The sequence below is a fragment of the Strix uralensis genome, chromosome 1 (genome assembly GCF_047716275.1).
Source record: "Strix uralensis isolate ZFMK-TIS-50842 chromosome 1, bStrUra1, whole genome shotgun sequence".
NCBI lineage: Eukaryota > Metazoa > Chordata > Aves > Strigiformes > Strigidae > Strix > Strix uralensis.
The window spans coordinates 123,370,810-123,396,872 of NC_133972.1; the positions used below are offsets into that span (position 1 = coordinate 123,370,810).

Below are 26,063 nucleotides of genomic sequence, written 5' to 3' on the forward strand. Positions count from 1 at the left end.
CCATGATTTTCAAGACAGAACATAAAGCCCCTTACTTGCACATGACACTTAGAGGTATTCAGCTAAACACACAAGAAAACAAAGCAAGATAAGATGTTTCAGCCCAGTGTTAGTTTACACTTGTAATATGAATAAAGATTTTTGAACTGTATTACTGAAGTTCCACATCGATAAAACCTACAATGGAAAACCCAACACGTCTATCACTCAAACTTTCATCCTGTTCAGAAAAGCTCAACAGATCAGTTACTTTTAACTACTAGAAGAACACTTAGACCTAGAACTGCAAGTTTGAATACTCTATTTCAGCATTAACACCAAGAATGCAATTTCAGAGACAATCTAAGATTATATATTCATGCCATGTCCTAGCAGGATCTCACTAATAGAAGTCTGAATTTATTCCTCAAACCACTAAGCTTTGGTGATCCTTGATTTACAGTAGTTGAACCTAGTCAATAAGCCTAAAAAACACCAAATCATTTGAAGTCAGCAGCCTAAAATCACCAACATAGCTCTCAGACATCAAGAAGTTAATAGCATGCTCATCACTGAGTCAGCCACCAATTATGGGAGAGGACTGGTCTCCAAGGGTTCAGACACTATTCAGGGATACTACAAGTAACTAAGTAACTAGTCCAGTACCACTGATAAGAGATAGCTGGAAGTTCTTTGCCCAAAAACCCTCTAGTAAAAGCTCGATTCAGTTACAGAATAAGGCAAGTACTTTGTTCTTTCCATTCTTTCTGAAGAACATTCCTACACTGGTAGGAAGAGATAGGGATGAGTAAGTGTGGTTGTAAATAACAAAGCTACTGCTTGCAGAGTCAGGCTTTCAAGTCACTTAAGTTTTGAGTGAACAATCATCTTTCTTGAATGAGTGAAAGCCCTCCTAGCTTCAAAATTAACAGAAATGCTGTGTTGAACCCAACTGCCTTCTAAACAAGGCAAAATACTCCACAAGACTAACACAGGGTTGAGTTTTGGTTGTTTTGTTGTTTGGGTTTTTTTTATAAAAAACATCACATTACTAACTGCTCCATATTTTAAAATGGCACTTTCCCAAGTACTTCACAAAGCAATAGCAACATAACCTTAGATTAAGGCTGTTCTCTCCTGCCCCCAGCACAGATTAGAAACCATCTGGCAGTACACTAACAGCAGTACATATCCAGAGTTCAGAAAACTGTATTCCTACTTCTGGTAGACTTACTCTGTTTGAAGAGGAATTTCACCTCAGGTCAGAGCTCCAGGAGCCCTACTAAAGAACTCGCACATGAGCAAGTATGGGCATTTCACAAGTAATAACATTCTACAAAGCTTCTGTTACAGCTTTCTGGTTCCCAGGCATTATCATTTTCTGTAATAAAACTAGTGTTCCAACAGATCATAAACACATTTACTTCAGTCCAAGATTCTTCAACTGCATGTTGAAACAAATCAATAATCTTCAATGCTTTCAGCACCATTAGCCATCACCAACAATGAATATGTAGCTGTTAAGCAGACAAAGAACAATGATGAGGTTGTATACAGAAACAGCAACTATTTGTAGTCTTAGGAATGCCAGATGACAAGTAAACATTGTTCGGCTCTCCAAGTTAAGATTACTAATGTATGGAAAAGGCAACAGCATCAGACATAGCTGTTTCCCCTTCCTTCATCTAGGATGGTACATGTGGGATCTTGCAGGGCAAGAAGAAAGATTCCAAGAAACAGCATACTCTTCCCCCCTCCTAATATCTAGTCCACATCACACTTAATAGCTGATATTATCCACTAGGTTGAGAAACCAAGTTCTATGGAAACACAATACCACATTACCCTTAATAAGCAGCAAGACTGGTTTATAGAAACAGGTGACCAAGTCAAGTTTGCAAATCTGCCCCAGAAGTTGCACATTACTATACAGCCCTCTCTAAGAGAGGAAGTGGTCCATGGACTAAAGGAAACTTTACAGGTTTAATTCTCACTCTCACTTCATCTCCTTCTGTAACTTGTTCAGAGACAGCCAATTCAGAGACAAGCTTTGTCTGCCAAGCTCCTCTTGTTCCTTTGCTCGCAGGTAAGGGACTGTTCCCTTTCAGACAGAAAAATCACTAGCTACTCCTGGTCAGGCAAAGCAAGCCCCAGCTCTGAAGTTATCTAAGCACACTTCACATGTCACAGGAAAGTCAAGGTCAAGCAGGAAGAGAAAGCTGCAATAATAGTAATAGTTCAGTATCTGTGGGAGCAAGCTGGTGTTAGCTGACAATGATTTCTTGGGAAAATACACACTTACTGCATGCATGACCAGAAAGCACAGGGCCCCTAACCAGCAGCTGTCTGCAACTAAGGCCACCTGTACCAAAACACCTCTCATGCCCTGCAGGGGAACAGTAATAATACTGCACAACACTTAGATTGTTTTGTCTACTGCCCAGCAAAGTACTAGTTGGTTCTACCAGTCACTCCCTTCAGTCATCTCTCCCCTTCTAAGAAGGCTTCCTCACTTTCCATCCAGAAGACTATGAACAAGTCACTCCTGATTTTCCAGGAAGTAACTTAAAGTAGTTACTGTCCTGTTCTGAAGCTACACTGCCATCCCTGCCAAGCAAGCTGCTCCACATTGGCATTTCAGAACTTCATGCCCAAGGTCAGGTAACACAGCACTGCAGGCCACCTGACGAGTCTGAGACAGAGCAGCACCTGCCATTAACGTCTTCCCACAGGATTTCAGAAATTCAAATATATTCTACAGCTTGAGATCCCAGCTGCTGATAGGAAACCTGTGTCCAACCTTGCTTAGCCACTAATTTGACAGCTTGTGTTTTAGTATAATTATACAAGGATCAACCGAAACAGCTGCCACTAAGTACACAAGATGCCATCCAGTACATTAGGATGTTCATAAGAGAACAAGAACAGTTTCAAGACTTCATCCTCCTGTAAGTCCACATTCAGAAACAGGACTAAAGAGGAGCCAAGATTTTCAATGTAGTTCTTAAATGGTATTAATGGGCAGTTAACTATCAACTAGTAACAGGTTAGCTGGCACAAGTCCTGTACCATACACTGTTCAAAGTGAAAGATACATCCTATAGAGGCTGAACACTTCCAGTTCACTGTGAAAGTGTACATAAGGGAAGGATTGCAAACTGAAACAACACTCTAGTCCACTGACTTCTTTAAAAAGAAGAAACATGACATATGGCACTCTGGTTTATACACACCACAACCAAAAGCACACTACCAGTATACATGAGGGAGAGAACAGGTTCACTTTCACAATGCTTCTCTTCTGCAAGCACCTAACACTATATAGGCTCAGTTTAACTGAAGGACCAGCTTCTATTTGAAAGGTATCAAGGTCCACTTTGTGGAGTGTTAGGCTGTAAATAAGAGTTAATGGCAAAAATAATCAAAATTTTGCCTTCTTACATTACAAAACAGAAACCTGCATGGTTAAAGTCATTTTGCAGTGTTTACTCCTTATGGACCACAAAAGCCACATCCTCTACAAAGATCCCCTAAATCTTAGGGGAACTTGTTTCAAGCTCTTCTAGCTCAGTATCCTTCTGTCACCTGAAGGAGAACATCTTGTAATTTCCTTACCAGCCTAGGACACACCTCATTGCTACAAGATGGTACCTCCCTCCAAAAGCATTACATAAAGGAGTGTTGGTAAGGTGTGAAGTCCTCACCTACCCACCTGAAGATCATGAGTCACTACTAAACAATCAGCTTCTCCAGTGGTAATAGAAGAGCAAATTAGCACAGTTTTCTGTTCAAGCTCTTTAAGTGTTGTTTGAAGAGGATATGAGAATCGCAGAGCCTCAGCACAGACACCAGATGACAAGCTTGTGAGTTTAAAAAGGGTTAAGCATAAAACTTGACCTAGAAAGTATGTTTTCAAGTTGGTTAGAGAGGAAAAAAAAAAACAACACTAAGGTTTACAAGGCACTCCTTGTTTCTCCAGAGGAATGTGAACTATCTCACTCCTATCTTGGAGTACAGCATAAACAAAATGTGACTGAGAAGAGTGAAGGTTTTACAGTATTTCTTTCCTAAAGTATCAAGAAGTCGAACTTATTCTAGTCCTCAATTTTAGAGAAGAACGTAGTCTTCCTATTGGCACATCAGTAAATAGCAGATCTTACTACACACAGACTATTACTCCCGGGAAGCTGTCCGCCTAGCATAAGAAGCGCTCCAAGCAAACCGAACCAGACACTGAGGACACACGCCAGCCTCTGCACAAACATGTGACTGCATGGCTACTCACATGCACCGGGCATTGCATAACCAGGGCACACAGCAGGAACAGCTGCCGCTGGATGCAATAGCAGGCGACCAGGACTGGGCAGCAGTTTGAAGTTTGCTAAGCCCGAGCGCGCCCGCTTTCGTGCCGCAGGCGCTCCCGGGCGGGCCTGCTGTGTCACCGGGCTGTCCCGCACCCCCGCCTCACTCCGGCTCGCCCGGCACCGAGTCGAGGAGGGAGGGAGAGCCCCACCGGGGACAAGGAGGGGACCCCCCGGTACCACGCTTCGGCCTCGCACCGCCCCCAGCCTAGCGGCCTAACCCACAGCTGGCGGCCGACGGGGCAGCCGGCTCCCCCGGACAGTTTCCCGCCCGGGAGACCGCCGGCTTCAGGCAGCGCGGGGACCCACCGCGGCTCCCACCGGGCATGAAGCAACACCCAGGGGGACCCCGCTCCCCCTCAGAGGGAGCCCCGCTTCCCACGGCGAGCACCCGCCGCCTCCTCTCCTCCCGACGGCGCCGGGAGGTCCGGTCACCCCCACCGCGGGCACGGCCGCCCCGCGGCGCCGACCCCGCCAGGGACTCACCTGCACGGGCGACAGAAGCAGAAGGAGGAAGAGAACGAGCAGGCCGAGGCCGCCCCTCCCGGGGCTGCCGTGCGGGCTCCCCATGGCGGCGCGGGCAGCGGCGCGGGGGGCCAGCAGGGCTCTCGGCCGCAGCACCGGGAGGCGGCGAAGGGGAGGCGGGACGAGCAGGAGAAGGAGGCGGGAGAGAGGGAGGAGGCGGGCGGACGCGCCCGCGCAAGTCCGGAAAGGCCGCTCTCGCCAGGCCGGGCGGTGCTGCCGGTCCCTTCGAGGAGTGGCGGGAGCGGGGTGAGGGGGCCGCGCCCGCCCGCCGCCACCACCAACGGCTGCCGCCGCCCCGCCCCCGGGCACCGCCTCCCCCCGGCGGCGGGGCGGGGCTGCGCCTCACGCCACGGGCGGGACGCGCCGCGCCTCAGGCGGCGGGAGGGGAGGGGAGGGGAGGGGAGGGGAGGGGAGGGGAGGGGGCGGGGCGGGGCGGGGCGTGTGGCGGGCAGCTCGGGCCGATATCAGAGCGAAACTGTGCCCCTCCGTAACGGAAAACCTGGTCAGCGGCTTCGTGTGGGCGCGAGGATGTTAGTCACGTAGTTTATAAATATCAAAGTCGCCTTAAAAATCCTGGCTTGGACAAAAGCGTCTTCGTTTTGCTTCCTAATTCATCCTTTCTGAGCGTTAGTCTCACAATCCCGTGTGCTGTTACCGTGCAGCTGCAATAAATACACCTCCCAAGCGAGGCGGAGGCTGCCCAGCAGAAAAACGCTTTCCCGGGGCATTTGCTGCCGGTGCCGTGGGCTGGCGGGCTGGGGTGCTGCGCCCGGCCGGCCGGCGGCGGGGGGCTGGGCCATGGTGCAAGAGGCAGTTCTGGAAGCGCGGGCTGCACTCTGCCCCTCTGTTTGGGATCAGTTTGGGATTTGGCTGGCAGGAAGCACACTGGGACCGGGGTGCGACGCATTCTCAGGCAGCCCCTCTGGGATTTCCCCACCACTTTAATGCCCTTGCGCTGCTGGAATAAAATACGTAATTTGGGTGATATTGCCATGTGGTGACAAACGCGCAGACTAGTGTGGTGTCGTAGCTTCACGGGCTGACGTGTTGGCCGGGTAGCTCCGGAGGGTCACATAGTCCCAACTTTCTGCTGAAAGCAGTATCCAGTTAGATCATGTGGCTCAGAGAATTGTCTGGACGACCAGTTTTGAATAGCTTCAGAGGTGGAGATTTCACTGCCTTTTTGAACAAACTGTTTCACTCTGACCACACAGTAATTTTTTTTTTTTCCTGTATCTAAAGAGATTTTCCCGTGTTCCAGTCTGAGTCCCTTGCCTCTTGCGCCTGCCTGAGAAGAGTGCGGCTCCCCCTTCTCTGCCTCCTCCCATGTGGCAGCTGCGGAGAGCAGTGAGATGTCCCCAGAGCCAGCTCTCTGCTTAGGGCTGAGCAAACACAGCTCGTGTGCTCCAGCAGCCCCAGCCGTCGTGGTGGCTGTAAACTGGACTTGCTCCAGTATGTCAGTGGCTTTTTTTTTTTTTATTCTGGGGAGCCCAAACCCGGACACAGTAGTCCAGATGTGGTCTTACAAGTCCCGAAGAGAGAGGAATAACCCCAACCCGTGACCTACTGGCTACCCTCTTGCTGACACAGCCCGCTGACTCATGTTCAGCCCCACCATCCCGTTCTTTTCTGCCAAACTGCTTTCCATCTAGTCGCTGCTCAGTTTGTACTTTTCCATGGGATTATTCCATCCCAGGTGCAGGATTTGGCATTTGGCAAGTGCTAAACAAAGCTAGAGTAGCTAAAGTAATATTGTGTTTTAATTTTGATGTCATAAATAAAAAAATTACTCAGCACTATGCAGTGTGATCTCAAAAGCAGTGCCTCATTTTCTAGGCACTCCACATAAGCAGAGGACACAGTGGGCATAGCTGGCATAGCTACAACTTTAAAAAAATGCAAGAACCTTGTTTCAGTGCTTGTGAAAAAGGTGAAGGATAGCAAAACTGACAACAGAAACGGCATTTCCTTTCTGAATGAATTACATAAGAAGTGATTTAAGAATCATAGATGAGAGAGAACCGATTAATAACATTGCAAAACAAGCAAAAGGGAATCTATTGCAGTGACAACTTCCACCATAAACTAAGTCCGTAACATCACACTTGTCTACCACCTACAGTATAAACAGAGAGAAGAGGTACTATTTTAACATTTATCTAAATTTCTGATGCCTAAATCCACACTCTTATTCCAGTGCAATCCCTCAGAGAGTGCTGCTTTTTTGCACTCACCAGCTGAAGTGCTGTAGGTGTGAAGACTGCTTACCAAACGCTGATCAGACTAAGTGTATCTTTGGTCGTAGAAACTTCTGAAATCTTGTGTAATGGCAAATGCAGAAACTCAAACATGTATCTGTTTTTATGTTGCCTCTGTACACTGGCAGCCAGCAGACCGGAGCAGGTATTCCTTCAGTCCTGCTGCAGCCTTTGGTCTTTGTTGTGGCTGTGTGCCATATTCCGGGGGTGAGGATGCAGAGCTATCTCTAGCAGCTCCCAGGCATTTAAGTATAGTTGCATGAGTGTTATTGATGATAAAGTTGGCACCATTGACTGTGTCATCTTAAAGTTATCTTCTTCCTTCCAGGCAGGTGTTTGTGTGTGGTGGGTTTTTGATAGCGGGGGAGGGGGCTACAGATGTGGCTCCTGTGAGAAGCTTCTTGAAGCTCCCCCAGCTCCAAGTTGGACCCTCCTCTGGCCAAGGCCGAATCAATTAGCGACGGTTGCTGCATATCTGTGATAACATATTAAGAAGGGAAACCTGAGAGAAGAGGGAGTTGTGAGTGAAATACCTCTGCAAACACCAAGGTCAGTGGAAGAAAAGGAGGAGGAGGGGTAGGTGTGCTGGAGCAGAGACCCCCCTGCAGCCCATGGTGAGAGGGCAGGCTGTGCCCCTGCAGCCCATGGAGGTCCACAGTGGAGCAGATGCCCACCTGCAGCCCATGGAGGACCCCATGACAGAGCAGGTGGCTGCACCCAAAGAAGGCTGGGACTCTGAGGGAAGCCCGCGCTGGAGCAGTCTGTTGCTGGGAGGACTGCAGCCCGTGGGAAGCATCCATGCTGGAGCAGTTCATGAAGAGCTGCAGCCTGTGGGAAGAACTCATGCCAGGGAGAGTTCATGGAGGACTGTCTCCCATGAGAGGGACCTCATGCTGGAGCAGGGGAAGAGTGTGAGGAGTCCTCCCCCTGAGGAGAAAGGAGCAGCAGAGTCAATGGGTGACAAGCCAACCACAACCCCCATCCCCTGGTCTCTGTGCTGCTCAGGGGAGGAAGTAGAGAAATTGGGAGCAAATCTGAGCCCGGGAAGAAGGGAGGGATGGGGGAAGGTGTTTTTAAGATGTAGTTGTATTTCTTACTGTCCTACTCTGTTTGACTGGTAAATTAGTGGTGATGGTGGTGTTCAAATTAAATTGGTGTTCTTTTTCTTCCCCAATCGAGTCTGTCTTTTGCCCATGACTGTAACTGCTGAGTCATCCCTCTCTGTCTTTCTCTTGATCCCCAAGCCTTCCATTGTATTTTCTCTTCCCCATCTCTGAGGGCATAGGAGTGAGCAAGTGCCTGCTTGGTGTTCAGTTGCCCTCTGGGCTCAAACCACAGCAGCAGGGAAGAAGTAACCCTGAATAGTTAACCTAGATCAATGCTGCCAACAGCTCATTGCCTTGTCTGTGGTACACATGGCCCAAAAGAGACTGTCCCCACTCCCAGCTGGTCTTGTTGAAGGACATTTTCCAAGTTATGTCTTAAAAGGTTTCCTTTTAAACCTGGGATTATGCACAGCTGTTAGGGACTGCCCTCTTGGAAAACTAATGTGGAATACTTATTCCAGTTCTCAGCAGCATACACAAAACTAAATTTTGCTTCCTGGAAGAGGCCAAAATTCAGAGTGTAAGGTGTCACTTGGTGCCTCCATCACACCAAACAAGTCCTTTATTTGTCCGTTAGGATGAAATAAGCTCTCTCCCTCACTGAATACCCTGAATGGTATAAAGGTGCCTGCTGGGAAGCTTGTGTAAAATAGGTGCCGCCTTTGTTCTGTTCTACATCTTTGATGGAAAGCCCTGAGTGTTGCCTTCAGAGGTGTAGTCTCACTCTGTTTCCATTGCTTTGCTCAATGCAGAAATTAAATTTGTGTTGCTGCTTCCACTAGAAACTCAAGCACCTAGTGGTAATGACCTTGCAAATTCTAGATGGCAATCTGTCTGAAGAATTACTTGCGCATACAAATAGAAACACAGTATGTGATCGTTTTGCAGCAAAATCAATTAAAATGTCCATCATTGTTTATTCTCCATAATTTACTATGAGTCTTTATTATTTCTATTGCAGTAGCACCTAGAGGCACTTGCAAGAAGTGGGAACTACATTAAGCAACACCCTGCACAAGCCCATGGGAAAGCGGGATATTCTCCTTGGATGTCTTGCAATCTGTGTGAAGACAAGCTGCAACAGGTGAGTGAGAAGTTTCACCCAGTTCCTCACACCTCCATTTTTTTGTAGAGCCAGTCCAAACCACTATAGCTTGTTCCAAGAATGTTTTTCCAGCTAAACCAGAATAATACTTTACTAAATGAATCTGGTGTTCCCTATTTGGTGTTGCAAGCAAACCATGTTATTTTCATCAGCTCTCATTTGTTAGCCTTTCTCACCTGTGGAGGCCTGCTCACCTTTTAATTACACCTGCCTCAATGTGCCTATTACTTTGGTCAGATGGTCTTGGCTTCAGACTTCCCATGTGGGATCAGAGCAGACTGAGGGGGCTGACAGCAATCATCTGCTTGATGCTGCCAGTACTCACTTAAATATACATGTAGTATGTCAGGTGATGCTGAATCAAGTCTTTTTATCTTTTCATCTTTGTATCTGCCCTAGTGTATTTTGATGGCTGCTCTGCCAACCTGTGCCAGTGTGTTCCTTAGCTAACCTTAGAAGGTCCTATAGTCACTCTTTAAGATCACACCCTTTCTGCATTTATCATTGAAGTCATTGAAACTTGTTCATTTTTATTACAAGTAGACAAAGTTATTTATTGCCTAGTAGCAAAAGCTTGGGACTTGAACTCAATCGATTCAAAGTTTGTTCCAGTTTTGCTACAGACTTACTGAATAACCTGGGAAGGTCCCAACCCGGTGCAATTTCCTCTTCTATAAAGTGGTGCCAATTGCATGGCAACATGTGGCTTAAGAGCTCCAAAACCAGGTGTCAAACAGTGAGCTGTTGAAGGAAAACACTGTAGAAAAGCAGCTTATTATTGCAGCAGAGTCTGGAGACACACAGCACTTGTTGCTGTGAGCAAATAGGTGCAGGGTGTACTCGTGCCACATGCTGTGCGTAAGCACTGCTATGCTAACAATTCGAGGTTTGACCTATTAACAGCTGTGTATGGCTCCTGATTTGCATTAACATCCATTTACTGAGTCTCTGTGAGCACCATACTGCCACTTGCTGAGTAACTCAGGATTTGCTGTTGAAGTAGAGAATATGGGCAGAACTGTCACAGGGGAGTCCCTGAGGGCACTAGCAAAATCTGACTTGGCAGGAGGAACAGGAGACAGGTTTATGAGCCACAATTCACCTGAGGAACAGCCTGTTTATGGCTGGACTTGAAGACATTTTGTCAGTTTTAATAGCAGTTTGTCCCAGTGAGTAGGATCCAATGCAGTGGCATGGCCAAGGGAGCGCCTGCAGAGACTGCTCTTGGAGTCTTCAGAAAGTGGAATAGTTCTTCCTCCTCTTTATGCCATGTAGTCTGGACAAGCAGACCACGAGGTTCTGGTATCACTTTTCCAAGGGGATTATAGGAGCCTGTGCCTATATGCTGGATAGAAAGTATGTATGCATACATGTATATACCACACAAGAATACATCTGTGCAGTACATATAAAATCGCAGTCTGTTTCAGGTCTGTGTTGTAGGTTAGTGTCATGCTCCATCTGTGCATCCATAGCAAAAAGCTGCATCCCTTGTTCCTTCCTGACTTAGCTGTATTCCCCACCGGCACATCCCAGATGGCTCTGCTGATCCCTGCTCCCTGGCAAGGACCAGTACTACACAGCCCTTGTACCAGCTCTGAATGAACTGACTCAACATTAAAAGAAGAACATTAAAGCATTAGTCCAGTTAAAATGCCTGGTCAACATTGTGAGAGCGAAACAGATTATTTAGAGACAATTTAGTGTTGTTAGAGACAACTATGTGTCTCAGACTTCATTTTGCTGTGTAGTTACGGCCACAGTTGCTAGGTATATGGTTTTGTTATTGATCTCATGAGAGTTAGCATCTCTTGAAATCACTGAGGAGATAAAGCAAAAAATGTATTGATTCATATATTTTAAGATATTTTAAGGAGACTATTATGACCACATAATGTTAATTTCTGCATATCATATAATTTTATCCAGTAATTCCTGCATCAAACACAAAATGTTTCAGGTGAAACCCATATTTCAGAATAAAAAGTAATTTTCTGATTTTTTTAAATGATGAAGGGATCATCTCAGCAATTCGTGTAAATAGATAATTACCTCACTCTTGAAAATCCACAGCTTGAAGTTTGAACTTGCGTATTTTCAACCTCTTGACACTGTTTTATTATGCTTTCATGTGCAAAATTAAGATTTCCACTACCAGAAATCATACTTTGTAGTGATTTATGCCATGAACAAGTCACAGCACTTTCTCTTTATATTCTCTGAAGAGATGGGGATGCTTTACTGAGTTGTGGCTGTAGGAATTTTTGATGATGAAAATTGTAGGAATAAGGCAAAAAGCCTGGGATGTCAAATACAAGGTCAGAAAGATGGTTTTCAGTGTGGAGTCTTTTCCCATTTTATAATGCGCATAATCCACTGCATACCATAATAAGCATAATAACAGGGTGTTGACTTTTTTTAACTGAAGTATGTCAGATCAGTGTAAGGGCCTGTTTTACATTTAGGAACAGAACCATCAAGACAGGTTTGAATAACTGAATAATCTTATTCCTTTGGTTCCTAAGTTGCTTTTTATCATCTTCCCTTCAGATCTGACCTAATGGATGTTAATGTCAAGGGGAGTCTGTCAGTGACATCTGGATCTTTGAAACAAACCTTGTTATGTCATGCTGAATTAAGTTTTCCTGTTTCTCAAGCCCGGGCATCTCATCTGTAAAGACCTAGAAAATAATAAAAGTCTAATCAATCAAGTGGAATAAAACAAAAGTGGTCTTCAGGTATACAGGAAATTAATTCTGGTATTCTACAAAGAGAAAGAGTAGAATACAGAAGAAAGGAAAGAAATATTGAAGTATGCAGACAAGATAATCCAAGTAGAATATTAATTTTTATTGAAATGATGGTATAGAAGAATGTGTTTTAGCAAAGCAACATTCCTGTTGCAAAATATTAGTCTTACACAGAGATACATAAATGTATATAGATTTTATCAAATGGATGAAAGGGCAGGTCAAAACAAACTGTGGAATTCAGAAAAGTATGAAACTATTGTGACATTCCCAAGGACCAAATGCAGAGCCACTGTGAGAAGGCACAACTCCATTTAGTCCTGTATGTGCAGTACAATATGCCATTGCTGGAAGAAAGAACCTTGTGTATAATCTTTGGTTGGACTCGTAGCAAATGTTAACATTTTAACACTGCTGACTCAAGGGTTCCAGACAAAGGCAGTATTTCATGTCTCTTCAGTGTTCATATTAAGTGAAGTACAAATGGGCTGGGGTTTGTGCTACCTCATTTTCTGTACAATAATTCTGAAATTTTTGAGACAACACAAGATTTGGTTTCCTTACTGATTTCCTAATAGTCACCATGACTGGCTGAATAAAGAAGCCTGAATTATTCTTACAATTAGGCTCTGACTCTGAGGCAAATAATCATTGTTGTTAAAGTGCATTAAATATGACCTGCAGCTGTTTGAACTGGTGCTCTAAGCCACTCAGGTCTTCTGAACTAAACAAAGGTGGGTGGGTCAATAGTGAGATGGTTTCGCTCCAAGGGAAGAACAGCATGTGCAAGTCAGGAGGTACAACATTGCCTTTTGTATCATTACTAAATAGGTGTCCCTGCACGCTGCACTGCAGTGATTGTCTTAAATGAAGAGCTCTATGTATTCCGGACCTCTGAGGCTACACCACTACCATGTCACTGATGGGGTGCCACTTCTCTTTATATCCCATGGGCCTTTCCTTGTGCTCATCCCCATCTACAATGGCTTGATATTAGTGAAATAAAAGAAAGATGCCCTATACTTTTCCTTGACTCATTTGTGTAGCCTGTTCTTGGGTTGCACATCCTTTGTACTCCCTTGCAGCTGATGGGAAGTCACCAGGCTATGCCACCTGCATAAATCCCAGGTGGAGAGGACAGCAGGCTGGGCCCCTGGATCTGAATGTGCAGAGGCAAGCCTAAAAGCAGTGTGCTAGTTGAGCTGATTTTTGGGGGGTATCAGATGGATATAGATATGGCACTTTTAGGGAGAAAGAAACCCCAAAACCCAACCCAAAACCCAGTTTGGCCTGTTATCCTGTCTCAGTTCTATTTCACATCATTATATAGTACCTACCTTCATCCTGCCACCTATGGAATGGATTTGGTGGCCCTTAATTTCTGGTCTAAATTTACTCTCATCTATTGACATGAACTGATGAACAGCTGCTGCGTTTCACTGGTGTGTGAATGAAACCATTTATTTCCCTGCCTCCCCCAGCAATGAATTTTGGAACTTACAAAGGTAATAGCATCTGCAGAACACTTTGAAAGCCTTGCACAAAAGGCACGACAACTATGCAAAGAACTACTGTCAATATTAGTGAACCACTTCAGCCACAAAGGGAAAGCACATTTCCGTTTTAGAACAACAAACAAACCACATCAGTATTTACTGAGCACTTTAAAGATAACAGTAGCTACATAAATACTAAGAATTATTAAGGTTTCTTTGTGAAAAGGTTAATTGCATGGTGAGAAAAGGTATTGCAACTTCTGAGCCCATCTACAGTCGGAATAAGCACCTTTTGGTTACAGGGAACCCAAAACTAAAACCAGCCCTCTCTCCAGAGGCTCTGAGATGAAACAGATGATTCCAACGGAAGGTTTCCATGCCTAAAAATCCTGTGTTGGCTGAATAGTGTCTTTGCTGAAGTTAGATCCAACTTCAGCCTGAACGGGGCAGAGAAAGACTTCACTGCCAGTTCTCCACCATGGAGCCCCACACACAGAGCCTGTGTGCTGTATCAGCCAGCACTAATGAGAGCGAGGAGAGAGCTATAAGCCTCTCCCTTCAACCTGTGCTAGCCCTACATTTCAAATTTTGTTTAGGAATAAGAAAAGCCTGTTATAGCCCAACATCACTCAATAAAAGAGGGCCTGGTAACTGCATCCTCTCAGAAGGTGGTCAGCAGATGCTCCGCATGGGACGCAGCATCCCAGGTGTTTTCCACTTGTTGCATGAGAGCCCCGGCTGCGGTGGCCAGTCACAGAGGCAGCTGGGCACACAACCTGGAACGTCCAACTGTAAGTGGTGGGGAGCAGACATGCATCTTCCCATGGACAGGCATGGTTCAAGAAGCAGCTCTTTGCTGAGCAGCTCCCCGCTTTGGGGTGAGACCACTCTCACAAGAAAATACATCTGGAAGAAAGGAGAGGCCACCTGCAGATACTGGACACCTCTATGTTGTCGTCTCAGCTTGCTTACTTCAGCTGTCACAGAACCACTGTTGGCTTGCCCTGTCCTCTCTCCCATGCTCTACCAGGAAAAAATAGGAGATCCTCACCAACAGTGGATGCTTCCACATTTTTTAGGAAGAGTGCTTGATCATTACAGCCTGTCTGATATTGAGTATTTATTGCTCACCCAGTGTGACTACTGAAGACTTTCCAGTGATTATTCTTCTCCTTTACAACTGTGAAAGGGCTTTTCATCTTAAGAATGTGGTTGTTCCCAGCTGTTGATCAGAAGAAACTTTAGGGAGAAAGATCAATATTGAGGCCAGGCTGCCTAGAGTCCCTCTAGTGTTCTCCAAAACAATATGTTCATCTTAGACCCACTGGGGGCTCCAAATAAACCTGTCCTCTCCAGTGTTGCTTGTTCAAGAAGTTAAAGTCCAGACCCATGTAATGCTGTGTAACTTAAGTTCCCAATAAGGCTCTTGAGATTTCTGCATGCTCGGTATTTTTTAGTCCTTTGTGGAACTTAACCATGGATACAACCATCCTCTAAGCATCTTGCATAATTCTTTGGTTCTGTACCAGTTTGTCTGCAAGTTTCTGTTAGGCACAACATTATTTTAATTTAAAAATACAGCAACATGGATTACCTAAACAAATATATTTTTCTGGTGTCTTCTCACATTGTTGGAAAACTTAAAGCTTTTCTTTGTAATGCTGAATAGAAATTGAATAGCAATTCCAGCTTGCAAGCAAAGGTACGCCCACTTCTGTTCTCTTCACCAGAACCCTGACTTCTTACCTAACTTACTCACAAAAAGAATAACTTTATGATTTGGTAATATATATGGCTGATTTGCACTAAGTAAACTACATTCATTTGTGTTAGCTCACTAAAAGATTTTTTTTAACTCACTGAAGCAAACAGTTCAGCTGAATCCTAGGCTGACATTTTTTAATCAGGGAATGTTTTGTTTCCTTACAATCTTCTCTGTCTTCAACTTTTAAAGCAATTTTTCAGTAATTTGCCAAGGTTTGAAGGCAGATGAAGTGCCTGGATTTATGTACTGAATTAACTTTATACCTCAACTCACTGTAAAATAACCTCTAATGTACTACGGGACATAGTATATACTGTTTACAATATATACTGTTTGCAAAAATAACTGAGTTTTAATGGGGTGTCTTACAGCAACGTGGTTTAAAACACAACTCTTCACAAACTGTCTACAATTTGCACTGCCTTCCCCACACAGGCACTAGTAGTATGTCTAAGTGTCTCAACCACAACAAAGGCCAAAATTGCTGTTGAGAGTTCGTTTTCCATGCCTGCATTAATTAGTGTGCCTGTTCAAGTGTGGCTACACGTAACCCTCTCACCAGCTGCTGAAACACCTGTACACTGCGCACTTCTCCCTTAACTCCTGTCACAGACTTGGGGAACAAGTGCATTGCATAGTAACTGTGGGTACTAAACCAGAGTGTCACATATATGCATGTGCAGAACATATGTATACCACTTGTATAGCATCTGTGCTGTTGTGCCTGACAGCTAAATTTCTGATGTACTTGGCTCCAGTGAATGATATGTCCTGGTTGGTTTGCTCCATAACTGGTCCTCCCCTACCCACTAAAATGCATGTCTGTAGGCTGTAGAGTTGGGGATGGATCCCCACAGCACTGCATAAACATTGCAAAATGCTATCAACCGCTCCTCTGTGTTTCTGTTGCTGGACAGATTGATAGATCAAGATGCTGCAACTGAGGACACCTCCTTGCTTATTGTTCAGTCAGTAGCTTTTGGCATAATTTGTAATGCTCTGGATCATTTCTATGGAGCTTCATGTAGTAGCCAAAATGTTACCAAAGCCCTGGGCTGGCAGGAGGACTTTTCCTGTTGGGATGTCGCAGGTGGGATCTCATCTCTAGCCCCATGCGGCACTTGGAGGTAGAGAGGAATGGTCTGAGCTAGCACTGCCAGCAAAGGGAGGGCAGCGGCACCGTGGGACTACTCCAGGACCAACTGCATCCAAACAGCTGCGAGGTGTGGGTGTCATTTTGGCACAAGGGCAGAGTGCTCCCAACCCACACGTGCGCCCAAGGCACCCGTTACAGGTGTGCAGCCATGTCAGTATGGGGACATGTGTCTGAAGTGGCGGGAGCACTTGCACGCACGGGGATACATATGCTGTAGGCATGGAGGAGCAAACGTCGGTGCTGGGACCGGTGGGATCTTGGGGTACAGGCAGGGCTGCAGTGCAAATGCAGCTCCTGGGCCAAATGCTGCTCTTGTCGCAGTCCTGCGTTCAGAGATGCCAGATGGAGGCCCTAGCCCATGGCGACCCCACAGCAAGGGTCTCGTGCGTTCAGGGAGCATGTACTGGAGAGGCTAATCAGTTCTGCAGACTGTTCCAACAAGCCCTTCTCGGGCAACCTAGGTTTACTGTCATGCTACTGTGGTCAGGGTGCATCTCTGTCAAACTGCATTTGCTACAGGGCTGGATTAGCTTTTCCTTTGCTTTTCCTTCATGCGTAGGAGTCGGAGGATGCGTTCATTTTTTGTTAGTTCTGCTGGCAGTTCATTTGCCTGGAACAAAAAAACCTTGAGGTTAGCAGAAATGAATTATTTCCAAGACATGGTTTAAAAGAAGATGGTACTGGGCATTATAATAACGTGTTTATTCCACTGTTGTCTTCACCACTGTTGGAGATATCTTAAGAAATCACCTTTCAGTGTGCAAGTCACACTTAAGTCTTCAGAATAATCCCAGCGTGGGATTTGAGTGGTCAGTTTATTTTGTGCTGACTGTCCAGGCTAAATGGTATCCCTTGGGCTCCCTATGCTTCTGCCACAGAGTAATATAGAGCATAGCTGCTGATTTTTTTGGTTAGGTTAGGCAGATCTTTAAGTACCAAAGCCCATAAAAATCCAAGGAAAGACTTTAATTGCTATGAAATAGTCAGTACTATTCTGTAGGATTGGTAATGGAACATCAGAGTTTGGTTTTCTGTATTTATTGAATACAATTTTGGTAATATAAAGTATTTATAATGGAGATACTTCTGAAAATCAGTAATTCTGTATTTATTGAATACAATTTTGGTAACATAAAGTATTTATAAAGAAGCCACTTCTGAAGATCAGTAATTCTGTCCTGCAAATGTACTGTGTTATGCCAAATTTCATGTTATTTAAAAAAAAAAAAATCAGTAGGAGAGGTTACAGCCACAGACTTTCTTATACTGCACACCATCCTGCTGCAAATCACCATCAGTAGAAGTAAAATCTTGCACATTGTTTGGATAATAGTATCAAAACAAAATGCCTATTAACACGAGGTACTGTATGAGAGGCGTTAACTCTGCTGCCATCAAGTGGAGTGATACAGAAATAACAGGCACAGATTTTGTATTAAATGACCAAAACAATTAGAAGGTGTGTGCTGGATTACTTGTATTACAAACTTGCATTCATCCAGTCATAAACCAGACGTAAACAGCAGACCACCCATGCACAGCTTAAAAAACCCATCTAGATATCAAATACTAGTAGCAAATAGTTCATAAACACAAGACACTGAGAGGCAGACATTTTCATGGAAATTATCAAACTTGTCATGTTAAAACACTTTACAGACAAGTTTTCTGCCGAAAAGTTGCTGTTATAGAAAGCATATGAAACTATATCAATAAACTAACAGATTTAGAGTAAGATATGGGAAAGATGCATGTAATTTGGGATATTCTTTGTATTAGGTATGTGCTGAATTCTAACCAAGTTTTCTTATCAAAGGCACCCAGATACACATTTGTCTTGCTGCAGAAATAACCTCCTTACACATCTGTATGGAGATATGAATATAATTTATGACTTATCAAAACAGTAAGGGATTACTCTTTCCCTAAAATGCAACCTAGCTAGCCCATGACTAGTTATAGTTAACAATTTAATCTGTGGTGCTCAAGTGAGTGAGTGCACAGTTTGGTTATTCTCAGATTGATGTAACTTCACAAGAACCGGCATCACCAGTGGCACTGCCTAGCACCCTTACAGTTGCTTGTATACAGAAATGAATGGACCAAACGGTGGTGCTTCAGGAGAGGATCAAGGGGCAACCATGGACCAGCACAGAAACGCGGGCTGCCACCACCTCTGTGGCACACACAGCTCCACTGCTCAGTCCTCCCCACCAGCTCCTCACTCAGGACGGCGTCAGGACGTACCTTGTTCCTCAGGCATGGGTCCGCTCCTGCTTCGAGGAGCAGTGCCACTGTCCTCGCGTTGCCGCTCAGGACAGCCGCGTGGAGAGCAGAGGTCCCATTCTAGAAAATACCAGTGGAGATGTTTGTACCATGCATGGGAAGAAATCAAAAGGCAGTGAAACACAGACATTTGCAAAGAACAAACCTACAAACAAGAAACAAATAACATGAAAGTGATTAGGTCATCAATGGTACAGGGTCTGCTTTAGACAGGGTTCTGGCAGGCTAGTGGGCTACGAAGGAGGTGATTTTAAATGCTTTAATAAAAATGAGAGTCAAATTCACTTTACCACAGCAATATTTCCTGTTAAAAATTACCCTTGTCAATAGATTAGAGGTGAAATGAACACAGCACTTGCTTCTGCCTGGCAAAATCAGCCATTAGCAAGTGAAACAGAAGCACAAGCAGTAATGGAAACCATCTGTGCATTTTATCTTCTTTCTCTGATGATTAATGGTCTCAATGTCAGACAGCTGAGTGGTGATATTTATGGCTGGCCTTTTGTTTGTGGCTGCAAACTGACAGTTCAAATATGTGTGGAAGCTATTTCATCCTTGTAATTAATAACTTAAGTTAATGCCACCTGGATTTTCAAGTACATCAAAATTACCAATTAGTTGCACGCACAGAGGCTATCAAAGTATGTGATATATAGGCACATAAAATTAGATCAACTATTAAAAAGCAGCTTCCAAATACCTGTTATTTTTCAAGTCACTTTTTGAATGCAGAAGAAAACAAAATCAGGTAGAGAATCTGCTCACAACAGATCTCTTAGGATACTATTTTTCTGACTAAATGCAATAGAGGTCAGGGTATAATGGTAAAAACTGCATTGTTGAGAGCAATCCATTCACAGTAGAAATAAAATCAGATGATGAAAAGCTGGAGAATTCCTTCTACAACACTGCTTCCTCATTCCAAAAATCAAATTCACAATTTCATTTGAAAAGATTCATTTGTGTGTGGCATTAAAGGCTAAATAAGATAATTTAACTTTTCTCTTGACTTTTTGGGCTCAAGCTCCTTATCATCTTCCACTGGCATAGTCATAAACGTCAGGTCTGTCATCAGATCCTTTGCCTTCTTGAGTTTCTGCCTAAAAATCTGTGTGTTTGACTACTAACCTTCAGCAGGCCAAGTGTGGGAGAGAATTTCAGCAACTCTTCTATCACATTGTTGTATCCTTTAATGGCAGCCTTCAGTAAAGCAGTTGTACCATCCTTTAAAAGAGAGAGGAAGGTGGGTTCAGTTATTACCTATGCTTTACCTGCATTCCCCTTGGCTGGAGAGAAACACCAGCTTCCCCCACACCTCTGAGAGAAGGGTCTCCTCTGCTCATTGTCTTTGAGAATGCACCTCCACAGCACATGCTGCTGGTTTTAGGGCATCTAGCAGGTGAAAACTTCAAGGTAAAGTGAACCAGTAGCACCATATGTCATCTTTGTCTCTCATTTATATGGACATTTCCATTCCCTTATTCCAGAAGGTCCCTCCAGGAAGCTGTCCCAGACACAACAGGAAAAAGGGAGCCCATGGTGGGTCTTTACAACCTGGCAAACAGGACGGACTCTGGGGGACACCAGGCCTCCATTCAGGCAGACTTGCAGCCTCAAAAATACCCTAGGTGTAAAGCTGCAGACAGAGCACAGGAAGAAGTGCTACTCACGTCCCGCGCGGCGTCTCGCTCAGCTCCCCGGAGCAGCATTACTCGCACCACTTCGCTGTGACCCATCTGCGATGCAATCCACAAGGGAGCCGTCCCATCCTGCAAACAAAATAAGACTGCTAATGGTTTCACTTTCAGATCCCGTGCTCCCTGGTATTTTACCACCCAAGTCTGCCTACTGGAATGGACGTACTTCAATTCCTCAGTTAAATCCTGCATCATAGGATTTATGTTTATATATCCAGAGTTGCTTCCAAAAGCACATGGGAGCTCAGTGTATCAAGTCAGAGTCATTCCAGTTGTGGAGTAGAGCCATGCTTAGCTGCTTTCCTTTGCATAGTTGGCCTGAAATGTGCATCGCTGTGTGAACAGTTAAAGCCCTCTCTGGCTTACCAGCTGTGCCTAAAATACACGGGGATGTTTGAAATGTAGACCAGAGGTATCTTGTGTACTTTGAACTCTATGTGGCTAGACGCAACAGAAGATACAGGCAAATCTCAGCGTGCATGGGCAGATTCTGCAGCTGGGCCTCTGTACATATGGAGTGGAAGTTGTTTATAGAAGCTAAGGAGCACTGCAAGATGATCACTAACTTTCAGTAGTAAGTTACATTATCCACCCTCGGGGAATCTGGTAAAAACGTCCTGCCTTACAGTGATGGTGAGTATTTCACAAATTTTATCTTCACAAACACCACTAGAAAACAAAGCAATTATCAAGGAATCCAGCACAAAACAATCTGGTTTGGAAAAACTGTCCTATGCAATCATTATTTGAGCAGAAAATCTCAGAAAATAAAATGTACATTCAGAACAAGCTAAACTTTTCGATGGATTTCCATCCCAAAGGCAAAGGTGAGTTGAAGCACTGTAAGTGTTTTTGACCGCAATTAGAATTTAGCTTTGTGTCTTTTCCTCCTTTTGCTTCTAAATGGCCTGATTCTCCAGACTACAGGAGGACTCCAGCAGTTATGTGGTGCCAAACTGATTCTTGTGGGCCTTTAACAAAAGGCTTTGCCTGTATGGACTTTAACATAAAAGTGAGGCCTCGTGTAGCAGGGTGCCTGCTTCTGTCTTCAGTGCTTGCCAGTCCCCCTCGCCACCCTCAGCAGCCTGAAGACTTGGCAGGAAAGAGGAAGACAAAATATACTGGGGCTTCCAAAAGAGCCTTAATGAGAAGTTTCAGGAGAAAAAGCTTTTTACTTTAAATAAGTTATTTCCACGTTGCTCAAAGAAGCAACCTCTCCGCAGTGCCAGCTGAAGATTCATATGACTTGCTCATGCTATCCAAAAAAACATTGTTGAACCAGTTCTCTGCTTTCTATGGGCTAGTGACTTAACCCTTTGGAAGAAACAGAAAGGTTATTTCCTCCTTTAATATAATATTCTAGGCTTCCCTTTTTCTGATTCTAAGAAACAGCAAATGCACATCCTGAGATCATCAGTCTTCTCAAATGGTGAGGAACAGGATTTGCCCACTCTCATACCACTGGTCTATAAATTAACTCATTAAAATTAGTGACTGACCTCATTCCAGTATATATCCTGTTAATACAATGAGTGTTCTTTGTGATTCAAGACTTACAAAGGCTCTCTTGTATACAGCCTATGCGATGTTAGTGCGATAGGAAAAACTGTTCCTCTCCAATTTATAGTGTTTTCCCTACCAGTAAGCTGGCACTTCATATTTTTTTTTAATCTCCCCCCACCAGAGGGCTCTAGAAAAGAGCAATAGGGGCACTGAAAAAGCCTGTAAAACTTGGAAAATATCTGAGAGCAGCCTACAAAATTTAATCTGTATGAAGAACCAATGCTGTGCACATCTATGCTTCTGTTTACACAAGAAATGCAAGCAGAAGCACTGCATGGGGAACAGAACAGCTTTCTTTTACTCACAGTGAAGTTTGTAAGAGCAACTCTTATTTTCAGGTATAAATGAAAAGGAGCAGAAAGAAATACAAGTGTTAGGTAACATCACTGTTACCATTAGCTGTCCTTAATAGCATTGCTGTTAGACATCATCATCAGTATCTCAGTTATAGGCTAGAGGCAAAAATACATTGTGAGAAGAGTGACTGTCTTGGAGGACTTAGCCTGAAGAGAAGAAAGATGATGAAGTTGATGGTGGGTTCACACTGACTATTGTCAGCTTCTGTCTCTTAAGCAAACAGCATCTAACATGCAGGTTTATGCAAACTTGTATAACATTTATATGGAGTAGATGAAATTTCTGTCCATTGGCATGTTGGTGTATGGTGCAAAAGCGATATTACATTGTACTAAGAGGCCACATGAGAGTTCCTGTGTAAACAGATATGAGGGCTTGGAGATGAGTCAGGAAGAAAGTGAGAACAGGGAAAGATGCAGTTCAAATACTACTTTCGTTTCCTTGTCCCTCTGCCCACCCAGCAGACTGCAGACCATTATGTTCCTAGAACAATGTTAAATACCTGATACGTTCTTAAGATGTGCTTATTTCCATATTGGATTACAAGCTAGTATATTTGGACTACATCTCGCTATATCCAGCAGCCAGTGGTTCCAAACATACTCTGTCTGAAATTTCTGATGCTCTTTCTCTTACCCATTAACTAATGACTTTGCTTTGCAGCTTTGAATCTCAATGTTTGCTTGTGGTTTACATAGGGCCAGGTTAGGGCAGGAGGTGAAATACCCCTCGAATTGCCAGTAAGGACTTCCAGGAACAGAGAACCCCTACCCTCAGGCTACTCGGCATCATCTCCTCCACTGTTCTGACCATCAGCCCACTCGCACCACTACACCAGCTGAATTCTTGCTAATAAAAATTGCTTGCTTGCCTGAAGTCTACACTCTATAGGTTTACTGGCTTACATATATGTGTAATCGCGCATCAAGTGTTAAGAAAAAAACATTAATTTTCAGAGTATTTTGAATCTGCTTAGCCAGTCAGAGTAAAGCCTGCTGGGACACAGGCTGCCAAAACAGTGAAAAATTCACTGGGAAATGATCTTCTCACTTTGTTTTTGAGTTGGAGAAGCAAAGAAACGTCTCTCGCACCAGGCTTCAGACACTATCCCTGACTCTTGTCTAGACAAAAAGATGACAAAAGAATTCCTGCCTGGCTCCACAATGTCAGAAAGAACAGAAGGCTGCTAAAATCCAAGAGAAATGACACTGCCAGGGAAGAAAGTCACCAGGAAGCTTCACTGTTCAGTCTTATGAAACCTGAGCTGAAGGGCCTGCACACAGACAGCCAACACCACTTGAGATGCTCTACAGTGTCAGGAGCACCCGTGTGGGACTGGGAGATGGGACACAAGACTGAAGGGGAACCGGCACCCACTGCAGCAGCAGGAGGAGACATACAAGGCAGATGCACACACTCAGACACATGATTTAAGTGCCCCCAAATTCACAAGGTAAAGAGGAAAACCTAGACACCATGAGGAAGGAGAAGCATGAACTCACACCTGGCACTCTGCAGCCCTGTATTCGATGTTATGTTGCTTAGAAAAGTTTCCTACAGCAGCGAGAGCAATGCAGTTTGTAACTGACAGTAAGAGTCATCTGGCATCGAAACTGCTCCATCTAGAGCTACATTCGTCATGACCAACGTGCCACCTTCGAACAAAGTACAAATTTGTTTGTTAGCAAGAAAGAGACTGAAGTCCATCCAACCATTACTTTACTAATTAAACAGTAAAAATGTTCCATTTGTTAAGGAAATGTTTCAGATTACAGTGGGCCCAAATACAGATGCCACGGATTTATCCAGGCATAATCTTAGCAGGGATCGGAGGTACCCTGAAGCAAAGTAAGCCTGTCCTGCCGGAGATGAAACAGAGCCAGGAGGAACATTCACACAGTCAAGTCTTTGCCTCAACTAAGATTTAAAAATGCCTCATAGAACATTGTGTTGTAGAGATTGGATTAGAGAGCTAAAAAAATATTGTCAGAAAGAATTAGCTGGTGCATTATAATTATGGTTAGCAGAATGCAGTTTTTATGACAACGTGGTTCAGCTAAATCTGAGGGTCCCCAACTTTATTTTGACTGACTCAGAAGGCATTAACGCATACCTTGGTCTACCCTTCTACACTGATCTTTTAAACTCATTAATTAACAGCTTTTAACATTTCTTAATCTCAATCTTGCGAGACAGTGTGGAGGCAGCCTAGGAGCAGTTAGAGCATCAGTCCAGGGAGTAGCTGGCAGCACAGCTCTGGTGCTGGAGAGGTGGGGAAAGAGGCAGCAGGAAAATTACTTTAGTTTGAGCACATAAAATACTAATCCAGTTTCCTTACACTACAGGAGCAGTGAGGAGACTACACAGACCTACAGATGCAGCAGAAGTCATATAGATCAATCTCTGCTGCCAGGCTATGATTTGTCAGGCTTTTGGTGTAGATGAAAGGAAATACTGAAAATACCTGGCAAAGCTTGTCACATGCCACGTTGTCCACTGTTATTAGAGTTTTCACATTCATTTGCTCTTGCCTGCTGATTTTTTTACTTGCTGCAGTCAGTGATCACAGCCACCTGGCAGACATACATGACTAATTGCAAGGACAAGACCTTATCCCATCAATTTAAAATGTGCAGTGGAGACTCAGGACAGCTACCTTGCCTGCAGGGTTTCAGTAGACCACAGGGGAGGCTCTCTCAAAGCAGGCAAAGATTCCTGGGAAGCCCTGTCTCTAACCAGACATTTCTATGTGCTGGGAGTAAAGCTAGCTGCGCAACCCCCACATCTGGCTATTCAAAGCAGCATCTAAAGTGCTGTTTCAGCACTGATTTCAGACTCAAAAACCAGCTAAACAATTAAGGAACCCTTTTTTGGAAACCAAGAGAGGTTTTATATATGTCTCTGTACACCATGTATACTTACATATCCCATAGTTAATTTAACACCTAGGAAGTCTCTTGCACCCTTACCTCACACCAGCATACAGTGATGCAATGTGGATCTAGCCCTCAGCCCCCTAGCAGGGACCTCTGAACCAGCAAATCTAGCTCATACATATAATTTAATGATCAAACAGCAGCCCCACTGCCTACAGAGGAGCTAATACAGTTCCCACTGGTTGTATGTGTTTGCAGGATCAGGCCTACTACAGTAGCTAGCTAGAAATGGGGACAGCAATGCTTTCCACATCTATCAAGAAATACCATAGATGAAGGTAACACTCATGTTTGAGTTTCAGAGTGCAGAGGGATGACACAAAGTAAAACTAAAAAAAGTAAAATAAAAGTAAGAGCTTTTGTCAAAGATCAGCTTTGACACTGAAGCCACAGTACTGAAGGCCTGGTGATTGCAATATACCAAATTTAGTACTGTGTCTCACAAGAATTCCTGGATTTCCAAAGGCTTTTTCAAGGATTTCCAAAAGAATGCAGGCATGTGGTAGGCTGTGTAGACCTTCACAAGTAACTTGGTACAACAGAAGCAGATCAGTAGTTGCAAGAGGTAGTGCCAGGCTCTTAACACACAACAATATATGCAGCTGGAGGGTTTTATTTTGATTTAGTTTGGTCCCTGGCCCAAACGTGCATGTGGTTCAAACCTGTTCAAAGGATCAGTCAGCAGTTTGATCTGTTTTAAGGTGTAAGTGCAACTAGACCTAG

The 26,063-nt window shown here is 44.2% G+C and overlaps 2 protein-coding genes across 3 annotated transcripts in view; both read right to left on the minus strand.

Annotated features, from left to right (window-relative positions):
* The window catches only part of NPC1 (NPC intracellular cholesterol transporter 1), a 28,907-nt gene extending 23,822 nt beyond the window's left edge, over window positions 1–5,085 (minus strand). The window contains exon 1 of the mRNA XM_074879590.1: window positions 4,827–5,085. Within this exon, the coding sequence (XP_074735691.1) occupies window positions 4,827–4,910 (84 nt within the window). The 5' untranslated portion in view covers window positions 4,911–5,085. The remainder of the gene's footprint in view (window positions 1–4,826) is intronic.
* A 6,807-nt stretch (window positions 5,086–11,892) lies between these two features.
* ANKRD29 (ankyrin repeat domain 29) overlaps window positions 11,893–26,063 on the minus strand; it is a 34,038-nt gene continuing 19,867 nt past the window's right edge. The window contains exons 7-11 of one of the 2 annotated variants that reach the window (XR_012630308.1): window positions 20,458–20,556; window positions 19,916–20,011; window positions 18,749–18,847; window positions 14,712–17,111; window positions 11,893–12,015 (exon numbers count right to left, since the gene is read on the minus strand). Coding sequence is in view for 1 of the 2 variants with exons in the window: in XM_074879660.1 (XP_074735761.1) it covers window positions 17,028–17,111; window positions 18,749–18,847; window positions 19,916–20,011; window positions 20,458–20,556 (378 nt within the window). In the remaining variant the exon portion in view is untranslated. Of the gene's footprint in view, window positions 12,016–12,163; window positions 17,112–18,748; window positions 18,848–19,915; window positions 20,012–20,457; window positions 20,557–26,063 lie in introns of those variants that run through there. The other variant, XM_074879660.1, reaches the window with a different exon arrangement.